The sequence below is a fragment of the Meles meles genome, chromosome 7 (genome assembly GCF_922984935.1).
Source record: "Meles meles chromosome 7, mMelMel3.1 paternal haplotype, whole genome shotgun sequence".
Lineage (NCBI taxonomy): Eukaryota > Metazoa > Chordata > Mammalia > Carnivora > Mustelidae > Meles > Meles meles.
Genome location: NC_060072.1, coordinates 7011213 through 7027619, shown reverse-complemented (window position 1 = coordinate 7027619; position 16407 = coordinate 7011213). Strand labels below are relative to the sequence as shown.

Here is a 16407-nt window from a genome sequence, read left to right as displayed (position 1 = left end):
GCGATCAGCGACGGGGCGGGGGACGGGGGAGGACAGCCCTGGCTGGCCCAGGCCCTGCCCTCAGCCGGAAGGGCTGAGAAACCACAAGTTCTCCCCTGGGCCCCAGCGGGGAAGGTCAGGCCTGGGGCGGGGGCCTCCACAGCCCAGTGTCCCTTTCTCTTCCGCCCCCTGCCGGGCTGAGCTGGGTGTGGCCGGTGGTGTCTGGGGTGCTTGGCGGCACTGGTGAGGGCCACCAGCAGCGGCCATAGGCAGTGGGTGCGGTGCAGGGAGGACCAGAAGGGCACCAGGTCTCCACACCTCTGGGGCTTGACCACAAGGGCTCCAGAAGCCATGGAGGCCTCTGCTCCCTCGGTTGGGCGTCGGTTGGCCTGGCCTGTGTTTGGGAGCCAGGCAGACGCAAGCCTTTGTGGTGCGCCCAGAGGCCTGGGACCCACGTCAGCCATGATGTCCTGCTATTGACGGGGGCCCTTCGGCAGCGGCAGCCAGTGTTAAGCCCACGTGATAGATAAAAGCGGTCACCAGCCAAGACACCTCCTCGGGCTCCTCTGCGTCCAGCCTGAGGTCCGTAGCCGGTCTTCCTGCCGGGGCTGCACTTGCCTGGGGGCCTGGGTCTGAAGCCTGAGTGAGCAGACCTGCCTGTCCAGCCCCTGCCCCTGCGAGTGGCCTGTCCCAGACCACTCACTGAGCAGTCCAGGGCCTTCGAGGGGTTGGGGACGGTCTTGCCTGAGCCCTTGTGGTCAAAGTGTGGCAAGGCCAGGGCGGCAGACTGTGTGTCTAAAGCCAGACCTGCTGTCCTCGTCACCTTCCTGGGTCGCAGTTGCTGGGCCTGCTGCCAGCCTCTAGAGGGCTTCTCCCTTCCTCCGCCTCTCTCGCGCCATGCCCTGATCTCTGTCCTCTCTTCTCACAAATCCAAGGTCAAAGGGAAGTGTACCACTGACCACATCTCGGCCGCTGGCCCCTGGCTCAAGTTCCGCGGACACCTGGACAACATCTCCAATAACCTGCTCATCGGCGCCATCAACATCGAAAACGGCAAGGCCAACTCCGTGCGCAACGCTGTCACCCAGGAGTTCGGACCTGTCCCTGACACTGCCCGCTACTACAAGGTGGGTCCACATCAGTGATGGAAGGGGTGCCCCCCCCGGAGCCCACACCAGTAGCTCTGCAGTTGAAGGGGGCCCTGGTCCCATGGGGCCCATCCTGTGTCCCCCCATCGATACCCCTGGGCTCTGCTCTCACCCTGTGGCCTTCCCCCCAGTCCTGCCTCTGTCCTGAGCACCTCCCCAGGCCCCTTGTAGAGTCAGGGCCCACATCTGATGCCCTCTGTCCCCTCAGGGCCTCACTGGGGCCCGATTCACCTGATTTCCTAGGCAAGGAGGGGCCTCTCTAGCCCCCTGACCTGTGAACATCAGGAAGCCCAGGGACAGCGGGGGGGGGGGGGGGCAGCGTCCCTCACAGTGGCCTCACTTGCCTGACAGAAACACGGCATCCGGTGGGTGGTGATCGGAGACGAGAACTACGGGGAGGGCTCGAGCCGGGAGCACGCAGCGCTGGAACCTCGCCACCTCGGGGGCCGGGCCATCATCACCAAGAGCTTTGCCAGGATCCACGGTAAGGTGGAGCCTGGGTCCAGCCAAATCCGATCGCCCTCACCAGCAGCCTGTGGTCATCCGACCCCCCCCAGCAGTGGAGGCAGGCCTGGAGCCACGAGCCTGGTTTCCACGCCGTGTCCACGGCTCCCGTTTCCCACCAGTCTCCATCCCTTCCGAGTTCCGTTGAGTCCGGGGCCCACAACTTCCTGAAGTGGGAACTTGCTTCCAGACTTGCAGACCCAAGCAGCGGAAATCCACTGGTCAGAGGATTTTCTGACTCTGAGCGTCTGCGGGGAAGCCAGCGGAGACCCCAGCCGCTGGGAGAGGCTTGGGTGGAAGGTACTCCGTCTCCGGGGCTATAGCCGCCCCGGTCCTTTCAGTTCTGCGCAGTTGTCTCCAGATGGCAGGACCAGGTGCCTCTCTGTCCCAGCGCCCTCGCTGGGGTTAGAAAAGGAAGCTCTTAGGCTGGTGAGGCTCCCCGAGCAGAGAAGCGGGGACTGGCACTCTATGGACCCCATGTGTCCTCTGCCTTCTAGAAACCAACTTGAAGAAGCAGGGCTTGCTGCCCCTCACCTTCGCCGACCCAGCGGACTACAACAAGATTCACCCCGTGGACAAGCTGACCATCCAGGGCCTGAAAGACTTTGCTCCTGGCAAGGTCAGGGGCCGGGGAAGGAGGGCGGGTCAGGAACACCACCTTGCTTCTCCTCCTCCACCCGTTTCTGGCCCCAATTGCTCCTCCCATGAGTCTTTGTTTCAGCTGGAAGGGTCCTTAAATTCTCCAGGGACCCCCCTTTGGAGGGAAGAAAGTCCCTTCCTAGAGATGGGTGGAGCCAGCTTAGCCGCCCCCCCCCACCCCCTTTAGCTCAGGCCTGGCACTCAGGCCAAGAGCCGGTGCAGAGCGGGACCCTCTTGGCCCTGGGAGCTATGCCATCCACGTCTCACTGTGGCCACCCCAGCCTGGGCTGGCCCCCGGCCCCCGAGGTTCACCTCGAGTGTGCCCCACCTTGCAGACCCTGCAGCAGAGCCCAGGGCCATGTTCCTAAGAGCTCTACCTCCCCCGACTCCCTGCAGCCCCTGAAATGCATCATCAAGCACCCCAACGGGACCCAGGAGACCATCCTCCTGAACCACACCTTCAACGAGACCCAGATCGAGTGGTTCCGCGCCGGCAGCGCCCTGAACAGGATGAAGGAGCTGCAGCAGCATTAAGGCCCGGCCCTGCACCCCGCCCGCCTGCTCCTCCGACTGGCTCCCGGTGCCGGTGTGGCCTGCGCCTCATCAGAGCCGGATCCGCCCCGATCCAGCCATGGCTTCCTGCCCCGAGATGATGTGGTCAGGCCTCCTGGCCTCCCCGCCCTCAGCCCGCCCAGTGACCCATGGTTTGGGGGGGTGTCTTAAAAGAATGTTCCAGCCCCCCTGCCTTCCCATTTTTAGTCTGATTCAGACCTTGAGCAGCTCCATTCAACTGTATTTATTTTTATGACGAGACTCCCATCTAAAGTGTTCTCCTGCCTCATTTCACTGGGGGCTCAAGGATTTTAAAGAAACTTTTGCTCTTGCAAGGAAAATAAGAATCCAGACTCAGTGACTGTCCCTGTGTGTGAGTGGTGGTGTCCCTACTGTCACCGACTCCATGGCTCAGGGTGGGTCTTTGTAGCCGGTAGGCAGAGCCCCCCCACCACCGCCCCCGCTAGTCACACCACAGCGGACCCGCCACTGCCATGAAGGACACGTGAGACGGTAGCTTTCCTGTGTCTTCTCGGCCTCCTCTACCTGCCCCCCAGCATCCGCACAGCCCCCTTGGGTGCCAGGAGGGTGGGCCGAGATGGCGCCTCCCCTGCCCCTGGGCACGGAGTTACCCCTCCAGACACCCTGAGGGGGGCCCAGATGCCCTCTTACAGGCCACCTCCCCCAAGGCCACGGCTGGGCAGGGATGTGCACCGTCCCCTGCCCTGGGGCACAGGTGGCGGCGGGTGTCGTTCTGCAGCTGCTCCCCACACCCACCCCGTGGAGACGCTCCACGGGCAGGACCTACACTTCCGCCTGTGCAAGCAGAAAGGGCCAGAGCAGGAGGCGGGCTCCGAGGAGGGCCCTTCCTCAGTGCGAGACTTGCCTGACACAAACACCGTGTCCCGTGGCGCCATGAAGCCAGGCTGCGGGTTCTGCGGGAGCGAGAGAAGAGGTGGGAGGCAGCTGGCAAAGCCCTTCTGCCGAGTAAACAAGGCGGTGTTTGCCCTCGTCCGGGGTTTGGTGTCGCCAGGAGGCCCACAGACGGTTCCTGGTGTGGCAGTCACAAGTGACCGCTGTCCTGCTGGGGGGAGGGATAACACAGCTGGTCACCAGCCCGGACCTCGGGCCACCTAAGCCCACGGCCTCCACTTTCCTGACGGGGCTGGCTTGGCTGAGAGCAGGCCCCCAGCTTCGCCCGCTGGTGGGGGAAAAGGCGGTTGTCCCTAAAAGGTCAAGACTTGACAACACCGAGCAGCTACCCAGGCCAGCCTCTCGCTCAGTCACTTTAGAGAGCCACCAAGCTTCGCCCAGAGCCCCGCCTGAGGCCGACACTCGGTCCACCCCCAAGCCCTGCCAGGGTGGTGTGGGGGCAGGGGGGTGTCACCTACAGAAGTGAACCGGGAGAGGAAGGACGTGGGGTCCAGCTATGGCAGCTCGGTGACCTTCGATCACAGAGACAAGGGTGGATCTTCCCTGACGATACCGTCTGTTTATTAAAAGTCTGTGCTGTTGCCAAGAGGCAGCGGTCCAGAGAGACGGTGGGAGTTTGGGGGTAGCTCCGGCAGGGGCGGGGCCAGGCTGGCGGGGCGCACCCTCTGCGCCTCGGCATCTGTGGGAGCAGCTGTTGTCCTCCCCGCTAGCTGCTGGTCCACCAGGAGAGAAGGCCCAGGCCCGGCTCACTGATGGATCCCTGCGGGAGAGAAAACGGGCCCATTTCATCTGCCTTCAGGGCTTGGGCCCCCTTGAGAGGTGAAGGGACTGGTGGGGCCAGCACACACCAGCCAAGAGGATGGGGGGACATCAGGGGCCGCCCCAGCACTCCGGGCTGGCACCCCGGAACACAGCCCATCTCCCCTCTCCCGCCCCCTCTCCTGAGGCCTCTAGGGAGAGCACTGGTTCTCTAAGGGCATGGCCTCTGACCTCAAGGCCTCAGCTAGGTCTGGTTCCCTTCCTCGCCCCCAGGCCCTGCCCAGACATGGGCACCGGCAGGCTGGGCCAGGACATGCTCTCAGTCCGGCCAGGAAGGCCCAGTGATCCTGCGCCCCAGCCACCAGACACGTGTGGGAGGGGTGCCCTTGGCCACCCAGATTTTGACAAAAACCACCCGCAGTGCACATTACCCAAGGAAACCCTACTAGCAGGGCCCAGAAACGTGTCCCACTTCGTCCTGCATCGCTGTCGCTTCGTGAGGGTAGACGACCCAGGGAACCCCAGTCAGATCTGGTCATGGCTCCCCTGCTACCCCGTGCACAGGCCTGCTCCGTAGGGGAGCCTGACAGAGGGTCACCCCTCCCTCCCGCAGCCCCACCATCGTGCCTGACCTCTGACACCTCTGACTCCCAGCAGCCTGGTCACCCGTGTGGGCTCCGTCCTCTGGAGTCAGGAGCCTGTGGCTCCCAGTGTTAGGCCGTGCCTGGCCTCTGACACAGGATCCCTAGGGCGAGGTGACTAAGAACACCCCAGGGACCTGCACCCTGGCCGGGGAAAGGACCCAGGCCGGGAGCCCCAAGTCAACACCCCCGGAAGCCGCTCCCGGCCTGGCTTCTCCAGTGCCCCCCGCCCCCCGCCCTCAGTCTTGGCCGCGGCGTCAGCGTCTCACCACAAGCGTGTACGGAGGCTCCTTCTTCGGCAGCTCCTCGCTGGACGACGCGGCCTCGGCGGAGCTGGGCCCGGTCGGGGACGTGTCCACGAAGCTCTCGTCCACCACCCGGAAGCGGATCTCCTCGCCCGTGTCCATGTACAAGTCGTGCGCGCCCTCCTCGGTCTCGTACTCCCACACCCACACCTGCTCGGCCTCGTCGCTGGTGGGGGCGCAGGGTCAAGGCAACAACCAGGCGGGAGGGGGCCCATGGGTGGGGGGGGTTCCTGCCCCCGGGGAAACCCGATCGGGGAGATCACCTTGGCTGGGGTGTCGAGGAGAGGCGGGCCCACGGCCATACCACACGCGAGCGGCCAGGCTGGGCAAGATCCGGGCCACGGAGCGGAGAGAGGGAAGGCTGGGGGGCACGGGCTCCCCCACCCAGCCCCACAGCCAGGTGGGGACAATCCTCGGGACCCCAGAGCAGGAAGCAGGCTCAGCAGCAGAGCGAGCCCCACCTCTCAAGGCCTCTTGCGGCCCGGGGTGCGCTCCCTGCCAGGTCTGACTCGGCCCCTGTGTCCTCTCGGGGCGGCTGCCACGCTTGGAGTGGCCGTGCCTCGGGGCCCCCAGTCCACAGGGACTGGGGCAAGGCCTACCCTTGCAGGGCTGCAGTGAAGAGGGCAGAAAGCAGGTCACTGGAAGGTGCTTCCTGCGGGACCCGCCCAGGGGGCCTGGAGACGGGGGGGGGGGGGGGGGGGGGGGGGGGGCGGTGGCAGGAGAGCCGGTGGGAGCAGGGCAGTGTCCCCCGCACCCCTTCCCGCTGCGCCCTGAACACACAGCACAATGAGCTTCCTGGTGCTTGGGAGGACAGCACGGCAGACGGAGGGTCACCCGCCTGAGGGCCCACGGCCCGCACGAGGCCCAGCCGGCCAGGACCGGGTTGCCTGACGAGCTCTGGGCCTGAGCGCAGCACCTGGACCTCCCGGCAGAGCCCGCGCCCTCCCTCAGCCAACACCGCGGGGCCACCGCGCCCTCTAGTGGCCGTCCCAATGCAGGGTCGCGCCTCAACCCCTGGGAGCCAGGGCCCCTACTGGGCCGCAGGGAACACAGTCCTGACCAGATGGGGTCCCGTCCAGGGAGCAGTCTCAGCGAGGACGCCCCGGAAACACACAACCCCAGTGCAGCTGGGGCAGGGCTGGGGCAGGGCAATGGGGGAAGCCAGCAGAGGGGAACAACCCAGCCCAGGACCAGGCAGTCAGGCCTTCAACCATGTCCACACAGCAGGGAGGGGGCAGGGAGCGAGTCAGGGCAAACCTCCCCAGGGCAGGGATCTCCGAGATGGTCCCTGAGACGACAACCTAAGCCAAGCGAACAGCACACCCCCTACAGGGCCCGGGCACGGGCAGGTCAGCACCACACACGTGCAGGCCCGGGGCTGGGGGTGGACACACAGGTCAGCAGGGTCAGATCACAGGCCCCAAGGTCACCCTGAGGAGCGGGGACTGTCCTTTGCAAAGACCTGAGCTCCCCTGTGACCCACTTTAACCTTGGGAGGATACAACTTGGCCGGCTGCTGCAGCGACTCAGGGGGAATGAGGATGTCATCGAAGAACCCTAGAGAGACTGGGACGTATGAAGAAAGTGACAGCATGGGACCGGGGCGGCTGTCGCCATGGAAATCTGAGCCCCCCACCCCGCTCGGAGCCCCGCGCCTCTGCCTATGCCTTTCAGCCCCCAAAACCTGCAGCGGACACCACACAGAACAGGAGCCAGAGGGTGCTGGGGACCCCGAGCCCCCTCTGGCTGCTGCTGTGCTCACCCCGAGGTCCTCACGGTGAAGCCCGGAGCTGGCCGAGGCCTGCACTGAGCACGAGGGGGCTGTGTATCGCCCTCCCTCCCGGGCTTCCCTGACAGCTTGGAAGCTTCTGCCTCTGCGTCCGACCCCTCCCCTGACCTGCGGCCCAGCACAGAAGCTGAAGGGAGGCTTGCTGCTCTGGCCACTCGCCCCAACGTGCTCCCAGCTTCGTCTGAGGAGTTGGGGCCGCCGTTACCGTGCACTCCCTCCGGGCTGCAGCCTTTGATCTTGCCGATCAGAATCTCATCCAGGAAGGGGTGGAACACCACGTAGCGAAAATGGACTGGAAGTGAAGGCAGAGTGTCAGGGGCGAGCCGGCAGGTGAGGGATGGCCGCTCGGGGGCGGCCCCGGCTTCCCATGTTGACCGGACTCGCCAGCCCGCTGACCCGGAGGCCCTGCGGCTAGCTGGGAGTCTACTGAGCAATCCATACCCAGCACCCCGGGGGTCCGGACCCACCAGTGGAGCTGGAGGGACCCACGCGCTGTCCGCTCAAGGCCACAGCGCGGCCCCCACAACAGGCCGTGGAGAGCTGGCCCCCAAGCCCACCTGACAAGTCACTCCTGAGCCCAGATTCTGGGCCGCGGACGACTCCAAAGTCAGCTCGACCCTCCCTCTAGACTCACTCCCTTAAATTCTAAAAAGGACAGAAGTAACTGGCAGAGCGAGCCGGGTTCAGGATCAAGTTCACTGTCTCCCTCTGATGTGAAAGTTTGCCGCAGGCCAGCTCTGACCTGGAACAGGAAGTTGGAAATGCTCTGAAATGGAGGGGGCCGTGGCGGGGCAGAGGCCTGGGGCCAACAAGAATGCCTCTGGGGGTTCTCATGCGCTGCCTTTGGTGGTCCCCACCCAGAAGATGGCAGGTCAGGTCTGTGCCCACATCACAGACGGACCCCCAGGACGTGGCAGAAGCCATTACCTTGTCACTCCTGCCCCTGACACCCCCCAAAGGGGTGACCAGCACTGGCCTGAGGAGAACCGTGAGGCCACGTCCTGCCGGTCACACGGGGCCCATCGTGGCCCACCCGTGTCGGCTGTCACATGTCCCCGCTGTGAGGACGGGGAAGCAGCTCCGAGGGCTGCGTCACCTGCTCGCGCCACACAGCTCTTCCGCCCTGCTGTCCCCGGGGAAGACGCCGAGTCTGCCGAGTCTTTCCGGACCACCGGACAGGGCACAAGGGGACTCTACCTTCCTCGGTCAGCTTTCATCCCCACACAGGCTCCCGCCCGGCATCCTCAGCCGCCCGCTCTGCCCATCCCGCCCTCAGGCCAGTCGGGCCGACGGGGCCCCCAGGTCCCTGCCAGGCGGCCTCTCCGGGGCCCCGCCGGGCAGGAAGCATGAGGGAAGAAGGGGGGGGGCAGCTGGTGTCGCCACCCTCCCGGCGACCAGAGCCGCATGCTGACCCTGCAGAGAGCAGCTGGGGGCAGCCAAGGGTCACTTATCCACAGGGTGGAAAAGCCCTGACCCCCACGTGACCCGACGTTCAGTTCCGCTTACCAAATGTCCACAGCGCCTCTGCCGAGTCTGTGCCAGGGCCAGTGCGGGCACCGGGCTTATGGGGACAGAGCAGCACGTGGGCTCGCGCCCAGGGAGCTCTGGTCTGGAACCACCACACAGGGTGGCCAACCCAGGCGTCCATCGACAGACGAAGACAGAAACGAAGAGTGTCCCCACACAACGGAACACCACTCAGCCTCCGGAAGGGAGCAGACACCCGCCACGACGGGGATGAAGCTCGCGGGCATCGCATCGCACGGAATAAGCCCGTTGCAGAGAACCACATGCCGCGTGATTCCATTTACACGAAACGTCCAGAAGCAGCGAATCCAGAGACAGAAAGCAGGTCAGTGCTGGCCAGGAGCTGGGGGAGGGGGAACGAGGAGCCACTGCCGACAGGTACGGGGCTGCTTTTTTGAGGCGGGGAAAAATGTCCTGGAATTAGATCGGGGACAGCTGCGCAGCTCTGTGAATATCCTTAAAAGCTACTGAGTGGTAAGCTTTAAAAGGGTGAATTTTATGGCAAGTAAATTAGATGCCCATTAAAAACAAACAGGAGGGGCGCCTGGGTGGCTCAGTGAGTTAAAGCCTCTGCCTTCGGCTCAGGTCATGGTCCCAGGGTCCTGGGATCGAGCCCCGCATCCGGCTCTCTGCTCAGCGGGGAGCCTGCTTCACCCCACCCCGCCTGCCTCTCTGCCTACTTGTGATCTGTCAAATAAAACATTTAAAAAAAAATAAAAATAAAAACAAACGAGGCTACAGACCAGCAGGAGAGCCGGCCGGCCAAGGCCGTACTGGGAGCCGCGGGGTGCGCAGGGGGCAGACGGGAGCCAGGAGAGGCAGCCTGGGCGGGTCTGCAGGACCAGCGAGAGGAGGACCTGCTCTCAGGTGCGGGCTCGGGCCAAGGCCCGGGAGAAGCGGGGCTGCCTCGGGATGCACTGAGTGTCTGCAAAGGGCAGACACGAGATGACGGCACCTGCCTGAAGTACCCCGAGTGGCCAAATTCACAGAGACGGGAAGTACAACGGTGGTTTCCAGGGCCTGGAGCAGCGGGGAACCGGGAGCGACTGCGGAAGCGGGGCAGAGCTTCGGGCTGGGAAGGTGACAAGGCCGGGGGTGGCCACACGGCCATGACTGTACTCGGTGCCACTGAATTAGCACGAGAAATGGTTAACACGGTGAATCTTGTATTTTAGCACAACTTACAAAAAGAGAAAACAGAACAAAGCGAAGTCTGGGCAGAAGAGAGTCTGCTCCGGAGGTCCGAGCAGGTGGGGGTGGCGGGGCAGGGCTGGGGGGCTCTGGGGGGGGGGGCAGGCCGGCTGGCTTGTGGGGCGAGGGGAACACGGCACCAATGCCACGTCCAAGCACTCTAAGTGACAAGAGCTGGGGCTGCACACCTGGGCACAGTGTCACAGTCACGGACGCTGACGGCCTGCGAGCACCTTCTGAGAGAGGAGAAGCGATCCAGCCCGGGGAGAAGGCGTACAAGGCAACAAGCAAATGAAGCATCCTCAACGCAGAGGGGGGTGGCGTGGTGCCGGGGCCTCCCTCCGCGTGCCCCGGCCACAGCCCTGGGGGGGGGGCAGCAAGGTCAAGGCCAGGGATGGAGGTTCAGCCTGGAGGCGTGGCCATGGGTCCCCACAGCAGAACGTCACCCTGCACGGCGCTCCGTGACCACACGGGCTTCACGGCTCCAAGCGCTGACCCCATTTTACAGATGATGAACCTGAGGCCGAGACTGGCGGAGTTACCTGCCGAAGGCGGGGGCGGGGGGGCCAAATTCAGGTCCATGTGACATGCCTGACCCTGGGCCCTAATCCTCACACCTCATTCCCGAGGACGAGGGGGCCCAGGGCGCACTGCGGGTGGGGGGTGGGGGGGCAATGAAAACCCACAGTGAAAATCTTACACCAAGTGGCAGAAACAACCAAACCAAAGAACAGAATTTCCTCAATTTCAACTTTCTTCTCCCAGGTTTCCTTGAAGTTCTGGTGCCTCTTACCACTCGTCCCCTGGACAACTGTCTTAAGTCAGAGGCTGGGCTCAGCTCCAGGGCACCTTCCTCTGTGAACAGAGGCCCCGTGGTCTTGTTTTCACGTCACCTGTTTTGTTTTTCCACTAGGTGCTCCTAGTGCGTACAAATTCAGCCTGTTTCCTGGGGCTGTCCACAGAGCACCGTGACATCTCCATGAACTAATTACGTCCCTGGATTCCTAGACACAGACACCAGGCAGCCTCATGGCACTTTCGGGAATGCTCGACAGCTCCGTGCCCAGAGGCTGCCCAGGACGGGCTAGGGCTGGGCTCCTGACACTTGGCCTCGTGTGAGAAGCCCCGGGCTCCTTGCTAAACCGCCGTCCGCGGGCTGCCAAGACCGTGAATCAACAGCTCTGAGTTGATGCTGAGCTGCAGGCCTACCCTCTGGGCAGCGCGACCCACCTCAGAGCCCCCTTTGCCCCCTGCTTCTGATCTGGCTGGGTTCAGGGAGGAGAGAGAACGCCCCATTCCCTCCCTGAGGACCCTAGCCAAGGGGACCGTCCCTCTACATGGTCCAGGCCTGGTAACCAACCCGCCCTGCCCTTCCCAGGGTGCACCCCGCTTTGCTACTGGACGGCAGCTCCTCCCATCGGGAGGCGGGGTCTATTTTCCCCTCCCTTGCCCCAGCCTCAGCCACGTGACCTGCTCTGGCCAATGGGCTATAAGCAGAGGCTTGAGAAGTTGCTTGTAGGCGGGACCAGTGGCACTAGTAGGAAGATGGGACCACGGGCTGCAGAGATGAGCCCTCCCCCGGGAACCCCCTCCCCACCAGCTAGTCTGCCAACCACCAGACACATGAGGCCATCTGCCCCCACCCAGCCAGGGATGCGACAGGCTAGCCCAGAAGAACCCATTTAGAGGATCGACAGAATCCGGAGAAACAGTTCAAATCTAGGAGCCACTGAGCCCTCACTGTGCCAAGGACCGATCCTAGGACATTTGCACATATTAATTTAGTATTCTTACAACAGTCTTGTAATCGAAACTCTATTGTCAACTACATTTTATACGCAAGGAAACAGAAGCACAGAAAGATTTACACACATTCTGCAAAGGACACAGAGGCAGTAAGTGGCCAAGCTGGGATTTGAATTCAGAGGCTTCACTTAACCATTATGTCCTAGTGCCCCGCAAAGGCCCCCGCCCTCAGCTAGCCTCCTCCCGAAGCGACACATGCACTCACCTCTGCTCTCCACTTTTTTTTTTTTTTAAATATTTTATTTTTAAGTAATCCCTACACCCAATATGGGTCTTGAACTCACAGCTCCCAGATCAAGAGTCACGTTCTCTACCAACTGAGTCAGCCAGGTGCCCCTGCTCTCCACTTTTAACCCAGCAAGGACCACTCCAAGTGCCCCCACCTCTCTGGCCGCCCCCCAACCAGACTGAGCAGCCTGAAGGCCAGGCAGAGCAGAGCTCAGTAATAAACGAGACCAAAGGGAGCACAGACACGGAGCCACAATCGCAGAGCAAGAGAGGCCGCCAGATGTCGGGCATCTGGCTCAGTCGTGTAGTGACAGACTCTTAGCTCAGGTCTGGATCTCAGGGTCATGAGGTCGAGCCTGGCATCGGGTTCCACATTCGGTAAGGCGTCAGCTTGGGGTTCTCTCCCTTTCCCTCTCCCACTCCCCCCCCCCCCACTGGCACATGCACACTCTCTCACGCTCACTCTCTCTCAAATAAATGAATAAAATCCTTAAAAAAATAAAAATAACAAAGAATTTCCTCACCCACCATTTCTTACAGATGAGGAAACCAAGGCCCAAATGGGAAGATTCTGCCCACTGTCACCTGGTCAGTTCCTGGCAGAGCAGGACTAGGCCTCAGGTCTCCCAATCCCTAGACCAGGATTCCCACAACCAAAAACCAAACCCAAGAAACCCAATGCCAAAGAGCAAAGGGCAGGGCGCCCGGGTGGCTCAGTGGGTTGAGCATCTGCCTTCGGCTCAGCTCATGATCCCAGGGTCCTGGGATCAAGTCCGGCATCGGGCTCCCTGCTCAGCGGGGAGTCTGCTTCTCCCTCTCCCTCTGCTGTTCCCCCACCCCGCTTTTGCTTATGGGCTCGCTCGCGCTCTCTCTCAAATGAATAAATAAAAAATCTTAAAAAAAAAAAAAAGAGGAAAGGGCACCCACCTTTGGTGTGCGATGCGCCATCCCCTGGGAACACGTAGGCGTCCTCCAGCTTGGTGATGTCAAACAGACAGATGCAGAGCCCCACGTTGTACACGACCTGTGTGCACCCGTGTACACACACACTGTGACACTGAGGTCCCGCTCCCCGGCATGCTCTCCTGAGACCCTCACCACCCAGGGCCGATACGATTACCCCCATTTTATAGCCAGAACTGAGCTGGGGCACCATCTGAGGTAACCATGGGTCGGGGCCTCCCAAGGGTGTGGAGTTCTGGAAAGAGCGGGACGTTTGTCACAAGGCAGATCCTGGTAACAGTGCGACAGTGCCAGTTCCAACACCCACTGCGTGACCACCAAGGTCCCTTCTCTGAGCCTCAGTTTCCCCCATCTGCAAAAATGGACCTCCGAGGCTGCAGGTTTGTTAAATAAAGAGGGAGAATGGATGTGAAGCCCCGTGCCAGTGTCTGGCTCACACGCTAGAAGTAATCACTGTCAGCCATGGGCCACTGTTATTAGTCAGGATCACTGATAACTAGGGAACCTCGGTTTAGACCTCCACTTCCCAAAGTCCCCAGATCCACGCTGGAACTCACAGCTCCGTGTCAGAGTCCTGGCTAATCCCCATTCTGCACACAAAGTAGGAGACACAGCCGTGGCCACAGGGACTGCAGCTGACAGAATGACACATGGCCAAGGGCCCGAGACTAGGCAGACAGTATCCCATGCCCCCTCCCCACTCCCACAGCGTCCAAACCACTGACCCGCTTGGCATCATCTTATCTGTCGCCAGTTTCACCACCTCCTAATTAGAGACCCTGCAGACTGTCCCACGATTAGCAAGAAGCTCAGAGAACGCAGCGTCTGGCTGGCTTCGGCAGCACAAGATCTGTGCCCTTGGCTGGACCATGGACCTCTTCTGTGCAGCCTCCTCTCAAATGACTCAAATACGGAAGACTCATCTCGGGGCGCCTGGGTGTCTCAGTGGGTTAAGCCTCTGCCTTTGGCTCAGGTCGTGGTCTCGGGGTCCTGGGATCGAGCCCCACGTCGGGCTCTCTGCTCAGCGGGAAGCCTGCTTCCCCCTCTCTCTCTGCCTAGCTCTCTGCCTGCTTGCGATCTCTTTCTCTGTGTGTCAAATAAATAAGTAAATCTTTTTTTAAAAAGGGGGGGTGCCTGGGTGGTTCAGTGGGTTAAAGCCTCTGCCTTCATCTCAGGTCATGATTCTGGGGACCTGGGATCGAGCCCCACATTGGGCTCTGCTTGGCGGGGAGCCTGCTTCCTCCTCTCTCTCTGCCTACTTGTGATCGCTATCTCTCTTTCAAATAAATAAATAAAATCTTTAAAAAAAAAAAAGAAGAAGAAGACTCATGTCAACAGGTCACTGAAGGCCCCAAAGGGACTTCATTTCCTTCTTGGACTTTTCACAGCTCCTCTTACCACGATGCTCACACTTTATCCTGCCACAGACCCCCTGGCCTTCTAACTCACAAAGCAGCCAGAAGCCATCCACTAAGGACTTCATGAGTTCTCTCCACCAACAGCTCCCCAGATCCATACACCTCCCTTCTATGACCTCACTCTAAGGAAGGGACCGTGTAAGGCCAGCCAACCTTGCTCTGGCTGCTCCTTCTAAGCCTATCACTTCCTGCTGGTCTACGGATGAAGACCAGAACCACCATGAGATCGTGCAGGCCCCGTGCAGCTTGGTTCCTGCCCTGTACCTTTCCAGTCTGCCCTCCCCTCTCTTCCTCTGCCCAGGCCACACCAGCCTCCGCCATGTTATGATGGGTGAAATATCCCCTCCTGCCACAGGGCCTTTGCACATGCTATTTCCTTTGCCTGCCCAACTCTTTTCTCTGCACAGCCCTATCCCACCCTCAAAAATGAATCCCCTCTTCGGCATCATCTCTCAGCTCAAGCTCAAATGCCACGTCCCTAACAAGGCTGCTCTCTCCCTCATTGTAGGCAGAGTTCTCCTTGTCAGAGACTTGCGAAGGCCTGTCCTTCACAGCACTGACCTCAACTTGTCATCCCATACTCAACTGTGGGTCCCTCTCATTCATATCTGCTCTCCCCACCATACCGCAGGGCAGAACCTTGTCTGATTCATTCATTCAGTCAACAATTACGGAACATCTGCTGTGTGCCAGGCTCTGGCCAAATATGAAGGTACCATGTGGGGAAGAAGACAAAGGTCCCTGCCATCGTGGGGCTGGCAAGAAAAACCTTAACCATCTAAGAAGGAAAGAGGGATACGACACAGAGTAACTGAGGGGAGGGTGACTTCAGAAAAGGCAGTGAGAAGGCCCCAGACCAGCGGTCACTAAGACATGCAGGGCCTAGCACATAAGAGGTGCACAAACACTTTTCTGCAGGAATGAATAAATAAACCTCCTGACCTTAACTCTGTCCATCTTCACGAAAACAGTGTGCGACTAGGCAACCATTATTATTTCCATTTTACAAAGGGAAACTGAGGCCCAGCGAGGTAAGTCACCTGCTCAAAATTGCAAAGTAATCTGGCAGTGTGGAATCTAGCATTTCCCAGTCAGAATGGCCTTTTTCAACCCCAGTTTCTTTTTTGATTCCCTCTAACATCCCATATGCAGGGGGATTACCCCTATCGCTCCTACAGGTGAAGAAACCCGGTTCCGCTACTTGCCCAAGGCCAAGGTTTGGCACGACCAAGGCCAGGCTGCAGAGGACAGGTGGGCAGTGCTGGGCCCTCCGGTGCCAAGGCCTGTCAGCGACCCCGTCGGCCCAGTACCTTGTTGGCCAACTTTTTGTTCAGCTCCTCCGCAATGGAGTCGTTGAGCTTCCTTTCAAACTGCCACGGGGGGATCCGCACAGTGTCCACCATCTCCACCAGGACGAACATGCCGGCCCGCGCTGGGGCCCTGGGGGCGGGAGGGTCAGTCACGCACCGTCTGGGGCCGAACCCCCTCCGCCCCGTCCCAAACGCTGAGACACCCCTGACCACCACCACCAAGGCCGGCAATAGGGCTGCGCGGTAGGGCACCCGGTGCCCCGTGCGGGGCGTCCTCGGCTTCTGCAAAGTGAGGAAACTGAGGGAGAAGCCCTTACTCGGGTGGGAGGGGTGCGCGCACCAACCGCACGACCCCACGCTGCCCCGCCACGAGCCACGCTCCGTGGCCACGCACCACGCTCCCACACGCAGCCGACTTAGGGCGAGGTTCCGAATCCCGTCGCTTCCGGAGAACAGACCAATAAGAAGCCTTCGCCCGCCCCCCGACGCGGCGCGGGGCGGGGCGGGGCGGGGCGGGGCCTCCCCTTCTGCCGGGGCGGAGCTGACCGTCCTCCGACCGCGCTTTCTGGTTGCTAGGCGACCTCGGAGCGTTCCAGACTTCACCTGCTGGGCGGATGCTTTGCTCTCTTATTCCTGGTCTCGGGTAGTGCTCTGCGCCACAACCAGAGAGATCCTTCCAAAAGCCGGCACAGGATGCTTAGACCCCTCAGTACCC

At 61.4% G+C, this 16407-nt stretch overlaps 2 protein-coding genes across 2 annotated transcripts in view; one reads left to right on the top strand and one right to left on the bottom strand.

The window, feature by feature from the left end:
- Positions 1-3188, top strand: part of ACO2 (aconitase 2) — a 54804-nt gene extending 51616 nt beyond the window's left edge. The window contains exons 15-18 of the mRNA XM_046013570.1: positions 915-1106; positions 1479-1611; positions 2129-2250; positions 2667-3188. Coding sequence (XP_045869526.1) covers positions 915-1106; positions 1479-1611; positions 2129-2250; positions 2667-2804 — 585 coding nt within the window. The 3' untranslated portion in view covers positions 2805-3188. The remainder of the gene's footprint in view (positions 1-914; positions 1107-1478; positions 1612-2128; positions 2251-2666) is intronic.
- Positions 3189-4299: 1111 nt separating this feature from the next.
- POLR3H (RNA polymerase III subunit H) lies at positions 4300-16144 on the bottom strand. Its single transcript, XM_046013573.1, has 7 exons — positions 16010-16144; positions 15693-15822; positions 12929-13025; positions 7455-7541; positions 6963-7026; positions 5425-5626; positions 4300-4515 (listed from the first exon to the last, which is right to left on the bottom strand). Exons 2-7 carry the CDS (start codon positions 15801-15803, stop codon positions 4462-4464), a joined length of 615 nt encoding a protein of 204 aa, XP_045869529.1. The 5' UTR covers positions 15804-15822; positions 16010-16144; the 3' UTR covers positions 4300-4461.
- Between the last annotated feature and the right edge of the window lie 263 nt (positions 16145-16407).